This window comes from Periophthalmus magnuspinnatus, chromosome 10, assembly GCF_009829125.3.
Source record: "Periophthalmus magnuspinnatus isolate fPerMag1 chromosome 10, fPerMag1.2.pri, whole genome shotgun sequence".
NCBI lineage: Eukaryota > Metazoa > Chordata > Actinopteri > Gobiiformes > Gobiidae > Periophthalmus > Periophthalmus magnuspinnatus.
The window spans coordinates 27,066,645-27,085,429 of record NC_047135.1 but is presented as its reverse complement, the minus strand read 5'-3'; the positions used below and the strand labels follow the sequence as shown (position 1 = coordinate 27,085,429).

General features: G+C 42.5%; 1 protein-coding gene across 1 annotated transcript in view; it reads right to left on the bottom strand.

Annotated features, from left to right (window-relative positions):
* fat4 (FAT atypical cadherin 4) overlaps positions 1 to 18,146 on the bottom strand; it is a 175,282-nt gene extending 157,136 nt beyond the window's left edge. The window contains exon 1 of the mRNA XM_055224611.1: positions 12,731 to 18,146. Within this exon, the coding sequence (XP_055080586.1) occupies positions 12,731 to 17,833 (5,103 nt within the window). The 5' untranslated portion in view covers positions 17,834 to 18,146. The remainder of the gene's footprint in view (positions 1 to 12,730) is intronic.
* Between the last annotated feature and the right edge of the window lie 639 nt (positions 18,147 to 18,785).

Genomic DNA, 18,785 nt, shown 5'->3' with positions numbered 1-18,785 from the left:
TTTTTTTTAATGAAGTGTCTTGCCAAGGAAAACAATGACAACACATGCTCTGGCGAGACTTGAACCGACCACCCTCATTTCCCGTACCCCTGATATATTTATTTAGTCATCATTTAGGCATGGATTAGATTAGCCTTCATTGTCTAGTTATGGCGAAATTCCCGTTGGATTAGCAATGGGTCTGAGAACACAAAATACAACAAGACAGTCCCGTTACTACACATTCACAATACTATACACACGTCACCAACCCGGTGAGAGTAGTGACCGGGAAAAACTGACAAAATGCAATACAGTACAATTCTCCAAAGCAAAAATCCACTAGTATCCATCAATTAATCCAATCCAATGCAGTGTTGGCACCGCTCGGAAAACTTTACCCTGCCTCTTGTTTTGCCTTTTCTCTCCTGTACATTCTCACCCCTCTCCCCTCCTTTCAGCGGCGTACATCATGGTGCGCCTCTGTAGTGACACGCAGCCCTCTCCCCCCTCGCTCTTCCTCAGATGCTCCGGCCCCCCGGGACATCAAACGAGTGGAACGTTTCTGCAGCGTCGGCACTTCCACGCACCTCTCCTCCCCAGCGCGGCCTGCGGTTTGGGCTCACGACCCCAAAGCAGGAAGGCCTATCTCTCCACTGCCCTGCCCCAGATAATTTAGGAGCTCGTAGGGAGATGTAGGGAGGGGGGGGGGGGGGGGGGTAGTAAAGGGAGGGAACGTGATTGTGATAGTGTTGTAAGATAAGAATGAAAGTTTTATACAACGCTGCATGTTGTGATGGTTGTTTTGATGATTTATGAATGCAATTTCCACAGAAGTTCAATAGTATTATTAACCATTATTATTTATATTAACCAGTCAAATTGTGTCTGGACTTAAAGCTGCACTATGTAACTTTTATGGTGGAGTGTCAGCCACCACCTGCTTGTATTAAACTTAGCAGTCTTTATGGAGGCAAGCGTGCGATGCCATCAGGCTCGTTCACGGTAAGAATGCATGTTTTTCAAGATTTTTTCAGCAATAAAAATGTGTCAAATTTAAAGATAAGACAGTTCAATGCCCTACTATGTAAAATTTCAGGTACACCCCAATAAAAAGGTTGCAGAGAACTTTTAAAAATGTTAAAAAATAGTGTCAGTATGTCCACATTGTATAAAAGCTGTAGTGATAAAGATACTGATATGAAAAAGTTGCACTGTTTTTTTTTTTTTTTTTAAATGGTGGACGCCACAAATTAACTAAGTTATTTGCAAATGCCATCGTGAAAAGCTTTTAGTAGTTTGTCATGAACGTCTACAGTCCTAGGTAAGGCACTGAGACCAGACCATTGCAAATAGCATGTCAAAATAGTTAATGGATACTGCGTTGAAGTAAGTTACGCAGTTATATAGAAATTCCAAAATAATAGGAGATGTACCACAGTAAAAGCACTGAAAACAATAGACCTCAGCTGCGTGTAATCCGCCATGTGGATGTGTCGGAAGGTTTGTTGATGCTTCGGAGCCTGGAAAGTCACGTGGCAGAACAAATCATTCTGGGATCCATTATTACCACAAAGAAAACGTGCCAAAGTCAACCCTCCGCTAACTCTTTCTCTCCAACTCCCTGCAAGTCAAAGAAGTGGAACATTTTTTTTCCAAACCTGGACAGACACGGGCATATTTTATCATCTCCATAGTTGGAGCACAACACAAGGAAGCTATGAAGAAATCCGAGCTCTAGCTGTACACAAGCAGAGATTTATATCCGCATGTAGTACTTACTCAAGAGAATGGAGGGCCTAAATCACAACTAAACTTGATGATCAAGGTGAGGGAAGGCTACGGTTGAAACGTAATAGGCAGGAGATTACTACTTTGCTGTTAAAAATGGAATAAGTAAGAGTGGCTATTTTTAAAGTGTGCAATTCACAATGGAAAGTTTCTTGTTAAAGCTGTACACATGGAGGATTGGGAGTTGCATCAGAGCGTGCGGCCAAAAGTGTGACTGCGTAGAGAATGGGGAGCGGTGGACGGAAATGGTCTTAAATGGTCCTTACATTGGTTTTAGTATGGCAGGGCAATTTTAAGGTATTGAGAAATAACATAGAAGTCGCTGTTTGAGTTTGACCATATGTTTGCCATACTGTCGTAAAGATAGTTATTGATACTAAGAGCATGATTGACCTCAGTTAGACCCTGTGCCAATACACCCAATACAACCCAACTACACAATTGCACACATTTTTATGCAGGCTAAGTGGGTGCGTGGGTGGGGTGTGGGCGCCATATGTCTAGCTGGAGTACACTATGGCACGTATTGTATGGTGACCAGATTGGGATTGTTTTTCCTTTTTTGTGCAGGGTTTACAGTTGTTTAAATTTAATATTGTGAATGTGTGGCATTTATGAACACATCTATACAAATGTGAGATTGATTTTCACAGTGGTGGAAGCTAATGAAGTAGTAAAGTACTGCACTTTTATGTATCTATGCTTTACTTAAGTTCGTTTTACAGTGGGTACTTTTTACTCTTACTTCCCTACATTTGAGACCAGTATCTGTACTTTCGACTCCACTACATTTTTGAGCAGGACTGAAAAGTAAAAGTACTTTTCATATGATTTGAGGAGTTATTTTTAGCATCTTCGTGGTAAAATCCTGACTAAAGTTTTCCAGTTCAAGCTTCGGCTTTGAGTGAACAAAAATAAATAAACAAAATTCAGAAGAAAAAAACAAGAAATTAAGAATATTGATACTGTTGAACAAAATATGAATAATTTTTTATCAATAACATTTCCACACAACAAATGAAAAACACTGTCAAATACTTCTTCTTTTTACTCTTAAAGTACATTTTTACATTACTTTAAAGTACATTTTTACTTTACTTTAATATTTTTCCTTAAGTAGACTTCAGTAGACTTTTACTTTTAATTGAGTAACTTTTTACCTCTGTATCTGTATTTTTACTTAAGTAACAAAAGTGAGTACTTCTTCCACTACTGGACTTTGGTCAAATAAATAGCGGTGTCAAACTTGGGACACGAAGTACTCCGTTAACAGATCAAACCTATCCACAATACCACTTTTCACAATAAGATTAATCCGTTCAGATGTGTTTTCTGTTCTAAAAGAGCAGCCTGTCCACAAGCTGTGTCAGATGTGAGACCACACTGGAGCGAGGAAGAAAAAGTCGGATTCTGGTTCTGGTTTATCAACATATTCCAAATGAATATCACACCGAGAACATTTAAAACACGCTGCTGGAGAAGTGCTGCTGATTGTATCTGATCAGATGAGACAATATTTTTGCCAAAGCTAAGAAAAGTAGCCCACACAAAGCTGTTGACTGGTACAGAGTTCAAATGTTTGGCAAGAGACCACAAAACAATCCCAGCATCCAAAGCAATCCCAAAATTTAAGACAGATTCTAAACCCTGGATGAACTGCATTACCTGTCCTTGTATTGCACTAATGCTACCATAGATCTGAATCACACCTAACTAATGGCAAACATCAATCCCAGAGGAGACGATCTGCATCCATTTGCACATTTGGTAGGAGCGTGTGTGTGCTTAAGATGGGCCAGTGACCTCTTCCCAAATGAGCCATGGCAATCAAAGTCAGCGAGCAGATGAAATGTATCTGCCATGTGCAAATAAACCCGATGATGCAAAACTCCACTGAGCATGCAGCGCTCCAGCCGCATTCATTTATTATTCTAACCAAAGGTCGCACATTGACTTTACACAGAGCCAGGGACCAAGCATGGGGCAGCAGACGGTCCACTAATGCAACAGTTTTAATATACTTGTCCATTGTCCCGAATAAACACATGCTAGCGGCGAACCAAGGTCAGGAATAGTGTGTGTAAATAATTTGTGTTTGAACCTGTTTAGAGAAGCAGCAGGGTGGGGTTACCGCACCGGGACAATTCAGTACGCCACAAAACACAACAAAATAGGAGTTGGAATGACCCAGAAGCAAACCGCTGAAATCGAGGAGAGATTTGGTGGACTTTTACTAGATCTTACACAATATACAATAATGCCAAAAAACCCAGACTGGCCCGCAAGATTGGTCTCGAGGCTCAACGCTGGGTGGGCCCATGACTTTAGTTCCAGGAAATTAGGGCTGTAGCTACTATAGAAAAGTGGGACAGCTACAATAACTGTTCAGTGGTCAGATCTGCAATAACCCTCTGGACCCTACATACACAATGATGCTGTTTGTCGATTGGTGTAGCAGTAACAAAGATTACATTTATACTAGTGTTTTAGGGAATTGATATTTGATCTGTCCACGTTTAACTATGAGCCCAAGCAACTTCCACTTTAGAGGGGCACTATGTAACTTTTGTGGGTCCAATAAGCCCCTGCTTGTCTCCATGGAAATGTCGTTTTGCCTGTTATTATTCCACAGTATGGCGTTCAACATGTCTATCTTTATGGAGACAGTCAAGTTATAAGATCTGTGAGGTGGAGGGAAGAATTTATCGAGTTATTTTTAGCCCTTAAGTCACCTGTAAATGATGGATGCAAGATGGATCAGTTTGATGCTATAGTTCGGATCATTCTACCCAAAGCAATGACATCTCCATGGAGACAAACAGCTGGTTGACCATCATCAGAAAACTTACAAAGTCCACCTTTACCACGCAAAACTAAAACCCACTGCAATCAACAAACTCCAACCTCCTGACTCTTTCTATAATGTACTTTGACCGATGCATTATAGGATTTATCCGTCTCCGTGGCTGTTTGCCAGAAAAACTTGGTCTTTCTCTTTCATTTGCGGTGCGGTGCTCGGCTTAACTTTATAAACCATGTCACGGCAGAACAATACGACCCTTTCCCTGACCTCTGGACCGCTGTCTGACAAATGTGCACGGCGAGCTGTACCAGTCGCCGCTCACACATGAGAATAGAAGCCAAACAAGGTGAAATCTGAGATGCCGTTACATTTTTGCCTTAGACTTTATCTGTAAGGTTTAGCAGTGCTTAACATATTTGCTGGCATTTGTGTACAGAGTAATCCTGAAATACCCCAAGTGCCTTACCAACAAGATTTCACTTGACTGTTTTGTTATGCTAGCTTTGTACATTGGTATTGGTTCTACGTGAATGTAATTGAATGTGCTACTTTTGTCGGTCTGAATAACTTTTGAATTTGATTAAATGTTTTATCCATTTGCATTTGGAGGTATTTTGGTGAAACTCGTGTACTTATGGATGCATGCAGTTAGAGTATACATTGTGCTTGGTAGCCTGCATGTATACAATTGCGCAAAAGGCCCGTTAACAAAGTAGGATGTCAATAATCAGGACATGACCGAAATTTCACGCCGCTATTACAAAAAACAAATCAATACGAACTCTCTATTAAGTTCCATTTTAACACTCAAACTAATGATATTTGACATAACAAAATCAAAATACGATATCAAACAGGGACATGTTTTGACTATACAGCCTTCTATTTCCATGAGCAGGAGGATGCTGAGAATATTCCTGGCACCGCTTGTTTCCCTGAACATATGGATGAGCACATGTTTATCTTTGTTTTACAGTGATTGTCTCGTAAAACGGACAACGTGAACTCTTCCTCACCGCATCCTCCTCCTCGTTCCTCTGCTCCGGCCCAGAACGACCACCTACTACGTCCAGCCGCAGCCTCACCTCTGCAGCTCCTAAAGCCATGTCCGGACACATTATAGTGGGAATTATAGTGGTGCAGACTGTTTGCATGCTGTTTATGTGAAAATGACCCAAGTGACAATTAGGTCATGACTTAAATGACATTTGGAGGTAGTTTTGTTCCACAGTATCCAGGAACTAGTGGAAAAGTATTTCTGGGAGGAGAGGAAATTTGAAAGCTAAGGGGTCACCTTCACCTTGTTCTAATTTAAAATAATCCTGTTTCCAGCGAGGCATTTAGGCGTTGAAGCTCCGTCTGTTGTCATTAACGGGGAAAATTGTTAAATGTCCTTAAGCCTTGTGAATGCTAGGCTAATAAAGCTAAGCATTTATCGTGATCACAATTTTATAGCTTATGGACTTAAATAACGGTGTAAGAGAAAATGCGAACAGAGCACTTTTCAACGCTCAGAAAAGTTAAAGGAATAAGTTTGAATGTAGCTAAATACAACCCCAGGTATGTTTTGATGAGCAGACAACAATATAACATGGTTTAAAGCTCAAAAAGTCAATTGTGCATATTATGTGTCCTTTAAGCATATGTGGGTGCATTGGGTTATAAAATATTCACTTGGAAATTATGAGTGCCATAATACCAAGTCATATTCATAGCCCAAATGAAGGTGCCGTAATAGTAATGGGAGAAGTAGAAGCAGTAGTAAAGATTTGTATAGTTTACAGGATTTTCAAAGCTTGTTTGATTGCTCCTGGCTACTTCTCAGACTTTTCTTTCACTCCAGTGCCGCAGACTAAATAAATATCTAAAAGTAGCTATAGAGTGACCGCACATGAATATTTCTTGGACAGTAAAGAATGTAGCTTGTGGTACAATGCAACATGCCGCTATACTGTTCACAGTGCAAGTACATTTTATTGATAAACATGATGTAAATGCAATGTGGCATGGCGGTTAAGTGGTTAGTACTCAAGCATCACAGTGAGAGGTCTGCGTATGTTTCTCCTGGTGTTCCAATTTCTATCCTAAACTTGAATATGCATGAGCTAATTCAACTCAAAACCGCAACACGTTCTTGCAGTAAAGCGTACTATAACTGGAATAGCTGATTTTTACAGTATTGGAAATGTGAAAAAACAGAACTAGTTCATTTGAAACGGTTTGCAGTGGTCCAAAGTTAGTCCTCACTTTCCTTGCACATCCTAATTATTCACTGCAATGAGTTTATAGGCTCTATTTGCAACTCTCAACTTAAGAAGGGTTTTGCCGTGACTGTAAAGCTATCAACAACTAGCATGCTAACAGACACTCCCTAATTATCAGACAATAAAAGGCTTAATTAGATGCTGACAGTACACAGCGGGTATATTTTGACCTCAAAATATCAGAATACAGTATATTTTTACTGTGGCAAGACAAATTTTGCTCATATACATGGGGAAAATGGGTACTAATTCTATTTTTTATGTTTTCAACAGGGTAAAAATCAGGTATTTAACAAGATGACAGACTTGCTCAATGACTTCCTCTTATTGTCTGTCACCTCTCCACCCAACGAGCCACTTCCGTATCGGGTTGTCCGGTTCTACGTGCCCTTCTGCTACCCGCCTGGCTTCAGTTTCACACAACCTCTATCTCTCCAACAACCTCAATGCTGCCTCCGATGCCCTAATCATGTTACCCCAGAGTCTTTGCTGGAGCAGGATCAGCATCAGCAAAAACATGGAATGAGAAGAGACAGAATTAACCAGAGACCGGGAGGAAACTTTGAAGTCGGTCGCCAGACAGATTTACAAATCAGACAGAAAAAAAGTTACATTTTTCCCAGAGACGCGCAGGAGATGCAAAGAGGGAATATAGCACGGCCTTAGCAACAGAGATCATCATGTATTTATTATATCTGCCCGCGACATCTGCATTCCCCGACTGTGATGTACCAAAGCTTAACCCGGAGACTGGATGCCCTTGTTCCCACCTGCTTTTGGCATGATCCGGGGGCTTTGCAACAGTCTACAACTTTACAATAATGCACTCTAACTAAGTGCAGTACTCGACTGTTTTTAAGGACGGCATGAAAATTGCTAATATTTTCCTACATGCTTTTTTTTCTGTTTTGGGCATGATTACAAACATCCAGCGTGTGTACTTTGATGCGCTTGAATACTTTATTAAAGCAAATCTGATGCAAGTAGTAATAGCTAATAACCGCTTTGATATTTGTTATTGGTGGGAAACTAATGTAAAACCACTTAATGAATTTGTGGAAATCTTTGACTTTCTTTGTTTACGTCACTGTAATGGAGGTGTAAACACAAAATAAATAAATACTATTAAATTTAACCCAAAAGATATACATATTGACTCATGCAGAAATAATATGAAAAGTTAGTGCAGACTTTTATTATTATTTTTTTTTTATAGCCACTCCATGGATTTAAAGGTTCTTTATGTAACTTTCTTGTTGAGGGTCCTACTTGTCTCCATGGAGATATTACTGCTTTGCCAGGAATGTTCCACAGTATAGCATTAAACATCTCCACAATGCCAGTTACAGGTCAGATCTGAGGAAAGGCAACCCCGCTCATAGTGAGACTGCATGTTTGTCAAGGTATTTTTGTGCAATAAAAGCAGCTGTATTGAATAAATGCACAGTAGATAAGTTCAATGCCTTACAGTGGAACATTCTAAGCAAAGCACAAAGATGCTGATCCTGGGCCGCTACTAGAAAAGTTCCATAGTGCATCTTTAGCCATTCACTTTCAGAAGCCCCTCCCCTGTCTCAATTCCCACAACTCCCAGTAACCCATTCTGACATCTCCTCCACCCTTTCCCATCGCACTCCTTTCTTCATCGTTTCAGCTCTAGACACCTCTATACTGTAGCCGTGAGCAAACAGCACCGTGCACACTGCTAAATATGCCAGGGATAGGCATTGGCACAGACTAAAACATAACAAAAGCAGTCTAAAGCTGAGCTAAAAAGGAAGGCCCACTGAACACTCGGGAGCGTGTTTACTTTCCAGTGGGAACAATGGTGCAGAGGGGAGGGGGAAAGGACTGATGTGGCACTCAGGGGCCTCCCCGAAAACAACACTTCATCACCCTATGAAAACAATAGTAGCAGCCCAGCCATATGGAGAAGGTGAGATTCTATGTGAGAACAAGATGATTTGTAATGCTGTGTCATGAGCTCTACATAAAACACTATAACACTGCAGTTCAACCTCTTTTGGAATGTACGTGTAGTGTAGTCACAATACTAAAATTTCAAACTTGATTTTGGCACTAAGGATTAGAATCTCAATACTGATTTTGATACCACGATAATAATGCAAAATGTTCTTTTTTTGGAGAATAGAATGTGATTTTCAACATTAAATTATAGTACTGTCTTTATATTACCATGTGGAATTTTATCTGTGTAATCCCTCAGTCGTCCAGGTATGTTCCATAGTGGTCCATGGGCGTCTACTAGTCTATGTGGTCTTATACTTACTCTGATACAGCCGAGATCATTCTAAAACTATTCAGGAAAGGTTCATTTCTGTCCTGTGAATGCAAATTTGTAGTATCGATACCTGCTCAAATGAGTATGTAGTTGTGATACTACTTTTAGTACTGAGTAGTATCTGATTTCCTAATTGCAAGCGTATGGAAAGGGGCATTGTATGTTTGTTTGAATGTACAGAAGACATGTATTTATGTCTGTCATGATATATATATATATGTCTAGTTTAATAAATGACAGATGTAACAATAACTTTTAGGGGTCGATATTTATCATGGGTACTTTCTCTGTGTACTATGTGGGGAAATTCATTTGGTAACAATTATGTGGACTAAAATCTCTCTCATCACTGTGTGGTAATTGTGGAAACAGTTCAAGGTCTTATTATCCACAAAAATACCATTAGACATCAAAAATATAGCACAGCCAGTATAGAATAATAGAGTCATATATGTCACAAGTCGGTTAAGCATAAAATATGTGTATAACTCTCCATAAAATACTTCACACAACTTGAACAAATGGAAAGAATGGAAAGTACTATTTGAACCCAAAACATTGAACATTAAAATAACAATACTCGCTGGAAGAGCTATAACACCGCTTGTCAAACATATAAATCTGACAATGCTTATCTGACTGGACACACACCTGCTCCGAGTTGGAAATCTGGAACAAAAGCTCCAATCCACCTCCGTGTACCTTCCAACACTGACATCCAGGATATGATGAATCAAAACTCGATTGAGGTGAAATTAAAAACATCCTGTCAAGCAGCAGGGATGGAATCTGGATTCGCCAACAATGGACCAATCCGCTGCCAACAAACGTCTTTCTAGAAATTCACCCCCAAAGAACTACTAACAGGAAAGTACACTGGGATTTCTGGCTAATGAAGTCATTTCCAGTGCATTCCTCACATCTCCACCAGCTTCAAACAATGATGAACATAAGGCTGCAAGATAAATCTAAATCAAACCGAACACAATTTGAATGGATGCAATTAGTAAACCGCAAAGGCCGCAGTTTTTGAATTACACAAATTTCTTCCGCAAACAAAATATTCTGCTAACCCTGTAGTTTAGATCTGCACAAACATGTTCTCAAGTGGGATTCTTGTAATAAAAAGTTCATATTTCAGTTTTTTTTTTTTGTCAATACTAGATCAACATCAACAGTTCTATCTTTAATGTAATGCATTAGCTGAAAAGTTAAGCTAGGTGTTGAGGCCCTGAAATGAGAAAAACTGCACACGCCGCCTTCACTGACGCTTCTAATCAGCTGTACTTGACAATGATGCTTTCAAGGATGCTTAGAAGGTCAGGAAAAATCCCTTCTCTCCACTCTCCCCAGCTTGACTCTGATTTGTTTAAGATCAGCGTTGTCGATAACGCTTGTCCAACCAGATTCTTTTTATTTGAGAATTTCCAAAACACGGAGCATATGAGTTCGGGTGGGAGAAAAACATGCCAGCTACAAGTCATGTGTCCAATCAATGAGGAGAGAGGGGAAAAGTAGAATGTGAACAGGTCACAGCCCAGGGGATGGAAATAATCCCCTGGTTGCTACTGGGTATCTGGTGCATAAACACAGGATTGGAAAAACATTAGTTCAAGTCTGAAAGTTTACACTATTGTACCACAGTGCACTTTGATGGCGTACCTACTCTGCAAAAATAGCCTCACTTGCAATATGTGGTGCAGCCAACCTAGACAACAATTTCAACACTAAAGAAACCTGCCAGGATAGGCTCGACTTTTTTCACTACTTAAATCATATGCTTTGACTGCAAAGGTGGTGTGGTAAAGTCATCTCATCCAAAACTTCAAACTTGGAACCGATATCAAGTTTAAAGATTGGCAATGGAGCAAAAATGGGTTGTATCAGGTCATTAGGGCCAAAAGTAAGAGAAGAAATCATTCCTACAGACAACCAGACTGCACATTTGATATTAATGTCAAAGGTATACTATATCACATTTCTGGTGAAGGATCTATCACTCGTTTGTCTCCATGGGGATGTGACTGCTCTGCCTGTAATGTCCCACAGTATGGTATTAAACGGTTGTCTCCTTTTAGGAAAGCAGGTGACTCCATCAGGCCAAGTTACAAGTCAGATCTGTGTAATTGCAAGCCCTATCTTAGTAAGAATGTATGTTTTTCAAGATAATAAGGATACCTGTCATTGATAATGGATAATTGAGTGTAATGTCATACTGTGGAACATTCCAAGCAAAGTGATAACATCTTTGTAGAGACAAGCAGGTGTGGACCCATCACAAGAAAAGTTACATAGTGCACGTTTAAGTTACGCTAGCTAACAAGGTGTTGCCACGTGGTTGCTACAATACACACACTACATATACTTTATACAGATAAAATGGCGTATCATGTGCAAGGTTTTGACAGGCAGTTCTTTAACTTTCAATTAGTTAGTCAACACTTACTTGATCGGCTACATTTTGTATACATTGACACAGTAATATGTAGGTCAAAGGTACTTGGCCATAGTAAACCGTGACGTTTTTAAATTACTCTTTCATTTTGCCAAGTAAATCTTAAATTCATCAGTTTCACTCCAAATACACTACGTAATTACAGCATGGAACTTAACACGCCGGCTATACGATACCGTTTAGCTAATTTGTGCCTATATTCGCTATAAGGGTAATGCTAATGTCTGTTTTGCTGACTGTAAAATAGCAGGTAATTGAAGATTGAACTTAACGTTATTATGTTACACTGGCTTAACCTATTTCTGGCAGGAAATTTGATGAAAACCAAAAGGACATTATGCAAATGAAATAGAAAGATTAAATTTCACCCTCCCTGGCTTCGCATCTTTTCACAAAGTCTTAGGAGGTCACGCGATTTGGATGGTCACTTATGGCCCATGGTGCAATGCATGCTGGTACCTCAGGACCACCTTCAGTGCTAAAACAGCTCTAGGCTAAAAGGGGCTAAAATGTAATACTGGCACTCTCGGTTCACGTCTGCACTGAATTAGTTGCTCTACATGAGACATCGAGGGAGCACACGTAGGCTTAAATGCGAAACAGAATCAGTGAATGAGATATTTCTACTCAACGCCATCCATAAAAGGGCTTTTTTCCTGATTTGTGTGGTTCCTATCACACACTTATGTCATTAAAGTCACGAAAGAGGATAAGAGCTTGTCATAGACACTTGGTTGAATTTCCAACATTGAAATAAAATGGGAGGAAGACGATTTGTTGAGGCTAGCGGTTTTGGACAGCACAGTAGAGTTATCGTGCAAGGGAACAAGGCCTTATAAAACCAGTCCAAAAATATGATGAGTTAATATAACACAGAACCGAGTATGAAAAACCTATTTAATTAACAAGCAGACAATTGCAATGGGCGGCTTTGCTCTAAGTGTGACTTGGACACTCTTTCCTATTTTTCCCCTGTTCAAAATCTTGATCTCATTTCGCATACTCCGTCCAAACGTCTTTAGCAAATGCCAATGTGTGAGTTCATGCCCTCCCATTGCCAAGTAGATCAGCCGCAGCCACAGAACAGAATACAATAGCAAAAGTATAGAAGGACAGCAAGCCAGCAGTGTACTCACCTCAGCGCGTTGTGTCCGGGGTAGGTTGGCGTCCGATTCTATGGCGTAAACGTCCACCTGGTAGAGATCTGATCCTTTCTCCCGGTCAAGCTCGGCAGCTGTTTGTATCACTCCACTGTGCCGCCCGATGGTGAAAAGTCGCCCGACCGCTTTCCCTCCGCTCCGTACAGCCACGATGAAATACTCCACTTTGCTTGAGGACCCCCTTGGGCTTGAAGCGTCCAGGGAGATGACATTGGTTCCCGGCGGTTGACCTTCCTTGAGAATTGTAATGTATTTTGGCTGGGAGAACACAGGTCCCTCAATACCTTGTAGAATGATTGTAAGTTCTGTTCGGGACGTTTTGCGATCGGCGCCATGATCCGTCGCGGCTACTGTTAGCGTGTACACTAGCCTGGATGGTACCAATTGGGAAGCGAGCCTGATGTCGCCGCTGTACCTGTCCATTATAAAAGTGTCAGAGTCTCCTTCAACCAATTCGTATTCCACTTCTCCATTTTCGCCATCATCTGGGTCAAATGCCAGCACTGTTGTAAGGATGGATCCAATGACTATATTTGGCTCAGCAACAAGTGCATTCTGGGACACGAAAGTAGGGATGTTGTCATTCAGATCTGTCACCCAAATTGTGACATTTTTAAGCGCGTATCGGCGGAATTCAACAGGAAAGGCTTGGTCAGTTGCTTTTATAGTCAGCTCAAATAAATTGGAGAACTCCCTATCGATTTCCCTATTAGTGAAAATGAGTCCAGTACTTGGGTCAATGGTAAAGTGGTTTCCTCTTGGAACCTGTTGCACAATCGAGTACTCCAGTTTACCATTGATATCTGCATCTGTGTCGTGTGCTATGATGGTTATGACCGAAGAAGCTATAGGGAGATTTTCTGGGATTGATTTGAACACGTCCCCTGGTGTGAACACAGGTGGGTTGTCGTTGAAATCCCGAACATGGATAACAACTGGGATGGAAGAGGAGCGCGGTGGTCTGCCATTGTCTTTTGCTGTAATATTGAGTTTGTAGAAAGACTGCGTTTCAAAGTCCAGTTTTTTAACCAGAAATATGCTTCCAGTGTTAGGGCTAATGCTAAATGTGCCATGGTTGTTCGTAGCCGTGATGCTGTAAGTTATATCCGCGTTTTGGCCTGAATCTGAGTCGGTAGCCGTCACAGAAGCCACAAGCTCTCCTACCCTCATGTTTTCCAAGACATCCACAGACAGAGAGGATTTTGGGAAGGCGGGTGAATTGTCGTTTTCATCCAGAACGCTAATACTAAGCAAACACGAGGAGGACAGGGGAACCTCTCCAGCATCAACAGCAATAATTTTCAGGGAATAAGTCGAAGTCGTTTCATAGTCCAACTTTCCATTTAAAGTAACCTGTCCCGTGCTGCTATCTATAGTAAATTGCCCCTCCTCGTTCCCTTCAGAAATGTGATAATGAACAAGTCCGTTTTTGTTCTCGTCCACGTCAGAAGCCGACACCCGCAGCAACTGTGTAGTGTTTTGCGCTAACTCTGAAATGGAGGCCTGGTAAATGTCTTTGGTGAATTTAGGCGCGTTATCATTGATGTCTTGTATGTAAACTTGTACTTTGGCCTGGTCTCGGAGGGGCTTGGGGAGACCCTGGTCTGAGGATACGACCACAAAACTAAAAACTGAGGCGCCTCTTTGTCTCATAAGTGACTCGCGGTCCAACTGCAAAGTACTAGTCAATTCTCCAGTAATGGCGTTGAGTTCAAAGTTTGGCTGCGGCGTTTCGAATGTGTATCGGATCTCACTGTTCGGGCCAAAGTCCTTATCCTCTGCGAAAACCTGGCCAACCACGGACCCGCGCTTCTGCTCCTCTTCAAAATGAAACACGTAATTAGTGCTGTTGAATAGGGGGCGGTTGTCGTTTACATCATCCAAAATGATGCTAACGTTGACAGTGGCGCTAAGCGGTTCCACAGCCCGGTCTGAGGCCACCACCATTAAATTATATCTGTCCTGTGTCTCCCTGTCCAGCTCTGCTTTGATGTACAACTGTCCATCTGGAAAAATACCAAACACATCTCTTGTATTCCCACCAGCGATGTCGTACATGATTTCACCGTTTAGTCCAGAGTCCTTATCCGTAGCTTCCACTTTGAAAAATCTGCTGTTAACCGGCTCGGATTCTAATATAATGACTTCATAAGAAAGCTGGTCGAAAACAGGGGAGTTATCATTGACATCATACACGCTGACTATTAGGACCAGACTGGAGGTAAGCTGTGGGAGCCCCATATCTGAAGCAATCACCTCCACCTCATAGGAACTCGTGGTGACCTCGAGCGGCCCGGTCAGAGTGATAAGTCCGTGCTTCTCGTGAATATGGAACAGACCTCTTGGGTTTTGTTTGAGGCTGTAGACCACCACTCCATTCGGGCCTTCATCTGGGTCTGACGCTCTGGCCTGGAATATGACATGACCCGTGTTCCAGTTTTCGACAGCGCTCACATGTTCCACAGCGTGAATAAAATGAGGAGCATTATCATTCAAGTCTTTGACAGTAATGTTAACAAAAGCTTCCCCTGTGATGTCACCACCCTGGGCCACTATTTTGAGCTGATAGAAAGCCTGCTCCTCTCTGTCTATTTGGCTTGACGCTATAATCTGGCCTGCGCTGTTGACTTTAAAAAGCCCCCTTTGGTCTCCTGAAGTTATAAGATATGAGATGTTTGTGTTTAAATCAACAGTTGTGGCTGACACTGTGCCAATGACTGTCCCAATGCCCACATTCTCAAACATGACAAAACTGTATGCTTTCTGGTTAAATATCGGAGGGTTATCCTGTGTGTCTATAACAGTAACAGTAACTATAGCCTGAGTTTGGGAGCGCAGACCATTACCATCTGTTGCTGTTACCTGCAGCTGGTAAGCAGTTTTCTCCTCCCTATCCAGCGGCACAAGTGTGCTAATTTTCCCACTGTTGACATTAATGCGGAATTTGGATGTATCGCCAGCAGTAATGATATATTTAACTGTGCCATTTCGGCCTAAGTCTGGATCTGTGGCTGAAACTGTGGTTACATAAGAACCAGAAGGCTCATTCTCCTTCACATTAGCAAAATACTGCACCGGGTAAAAGACTGGCCTATTGTCATTGATATCCCTAAGGGTGATGTTGACTTTTCCAACAGAGTGCAAAGGGGGGCTGCCTGCGTCTGCTGCCTGGATGTGGAGTAAGTATGAGGCCTGATCCTCCCTGTCTAACTCGGCGGCTGTGCTTAATCTCCCTGACACAGCGTCCAGGCGGAACAACTCCTGGACTTTGGCCGGTGTCTCTGCATCAAATGAGAACCGGATCGTGCCGTTGGCCCCGAGGTCGTCATCTGAGGCAGACAGCACCAGCAGCTCTGTCCCAGCAGGAGCGTGCTCTACTACAGAAACATGATACGTGCCCTGTGTGAACGTGGGCACTTGGTCATTCACGTCAGTTATGTTTACTATCAGTTTAGTGTAAGAAATCTTAGGCTGCAGCCCCTGGTCTTTGGCACTAATGTTGAGCACAATTTCAGATGCAATTTCCCTATCTAGAAGAGCAGCACTGGTAACCAAACCACTGTTTTCACTGATGGAGAACCAGCCCAAAGCATTTCCAGACACGAGGGAGTAACGCAGGTTGGCATTCTGCCCGGAGTCCCCATCTGTTGCCGAGACCCCTTTAATGTAGCTGCCTTTTGGAATGTCTTCACTGATATCTACTCTGTACTCTGCCTCCTGGAATATTGGGGGGTGATCATTGATATCATTCACAAAAATAACCAGACTGGCGAAAGAGGACCTGGCCATAGGTTTTCCATTGTCTGACACGGACACAGTTAAGTTATAAGAGGAAATTCTCTCTCTGTCTAACACACTGGCCACTTTTATCAAACTCAGATTAGGCACTGGAGACGTGTGTACTTCAAAGTGTCTCTGCTCATTCCCTCCCAATATTGAGACTGATATGTTCCCGTTGGCAGTGGGGGAGTCAGAATCCGAAACAGTCAGCAGTGCAACAACTGTGCCAATTTGTGCATTTTCATCCACGGAGGCAAACTTAGAAGTTGTGGGAAAGTAGCGAAACTTAACTACGGGATCATTATCGTTCACATCTAGGAGTTTTATGGTCGCTTCTGTCCTGCCTGATAACGCAGGTACACCATTGTCCACTGCATGTATAGTTAAGGAGTACTCACGTTTACTTTCAAAATCTAAACCTTCTTTGATCACAATTGTACCTGCTTTGGGGTCGATCTGAAAAGGCGTCCCCTCATCTAAGTAGTACCTAATTTCTGCGTTCACCCCTTCATCCTCGTCTGCTGCTGTGACCTGCAAAACACTTGACCCCACTGCTGCATCCTCATACACACTTGTCTGATAATGCTCCTGCTCAAACTGGGGTGGGTTGTCGTTTATGTCTTGTATGGTGACGTTCACTTGCAGGTAGCCGAACTTTTTAGGCTCCCCCTTGTCCTCCACTTCAATTAGCAGCTGATAGAACGGAGTGACCTCTCTATCCAAGCCTCCTGTTGACACTAGGTGCAAGAATGCGCCCTCTCCACTGGGATTAACTGTGATATCCAGCCTGAATCTGCGCTGCTCGTTGCCCTTCACTATTCTGTACGTAGTGTGGTCCACGCCGTTGCTTCCGATGTCCGAGTCTGTGGCAGTGTCCAGGATGACTTGTCTCCCACTGCTGGCGTCCTCTTTGAAAGACACCACGATAGAAGCGTCTGGGAAAACAGGCGAGTTGTCATTGATATCCAAAACTATGATTCGGACTTCTGTGGGATAGGTGGGCTGACTGGACAGCACCACCACGTTGATGACATCGCTCTGTAAAACCTCCCTGTCAATCACTGCAGACGTGTAAATAACTCCCGTGGTGCCGTTGATGGCGAAAAGTTTATGGTTTTCACTGAAGCGGTACGTGAAGCTGGGGCGCGTCTCTATCGTCCCCACGTAGGTGCCCACGGGCTGCTCCTCCAGTACGCGAAACTCCTGGCGGACCTGGCTGGATGCTGAGTACCGCGAGAGAGTCCACAGTAAGAGGAGAAACAAATGAAGCCGGCCCGAGCCCCTACCTGCGTGCGCCATGGTCACAGTGGTCCTCGCTCAGACACAGTCCATGCCGATGATGTATCCGCTTTTACGCACCGTTACTTCATTGTATTCCGCTGTGCGCACGGGGGAAAAGTCAATGGGAAAGTTCGCCAAAGTGTCCAAAAGTGCTCCAGAAGTTTTAATTATCCTCTCAGAACGCGGGGAAGTGTTAGTCCAACTGCGCTTCTAACATCCTGAGTGACAAATCCCGCAAAATGCCAAGACAAAAGTTAAGTTCCCAGCTCCGCGGTTATAAGAAAAAGTTGAGGGAAAGTCAGTGCGCGGTCCAGAGGTACAGACTGGAGTGCACGCGGCTGAAGCGGAACACGCACCGTCCCGTGGAAATAACGGTGCAGAGGCTTCTGTCATATTGTGCTCAGGAGTCCCAGTAAGTTAGGACAAAGCTGGAGTTAGTGGAGCTCCCTCCCATCGCTCATCTCATTGGACGGCAGCGCGCCTGAGCCCGCCCTCCCGCTGCCTCCAGCCCGTGTGCGCGGGGTGCACAGTAGACGCGCGCGTCAATCAGGCAGACAGGTAGCGCTGCTCCGCGTTTCTGTTCTTTTAATGTGGGGTCAAAGGGACAAGACGAGGGACAAGACACTGAACCAAAACACTGGGCTGGGTGACGAAGAGGAGGGAGCAGAGGGCAAGGGAAAGAGCGTGCGTAAAGCTGACATCACTTAATTAAGTTTTTAAGTTATCAACAAATTGCTTTTTTTACTTTTGCTGTGACCAGTGATGCTTGCACTAAAAATATAAACTAGTGTGTGGTGTTTTAATTCTTACTAAGCAGGAACTTAAAACTTAAGACTAATACATTTCTTTCTGTCTTTTCTTTTCTTTTTCGTTTCTTTCTTCTGTTGAAAACAAAATGTCAAATGCTACATTCTATTCCATAATGTTGCATAAAACAGTCAGGCATATAGCTTAAAATATTTTCTTTTAA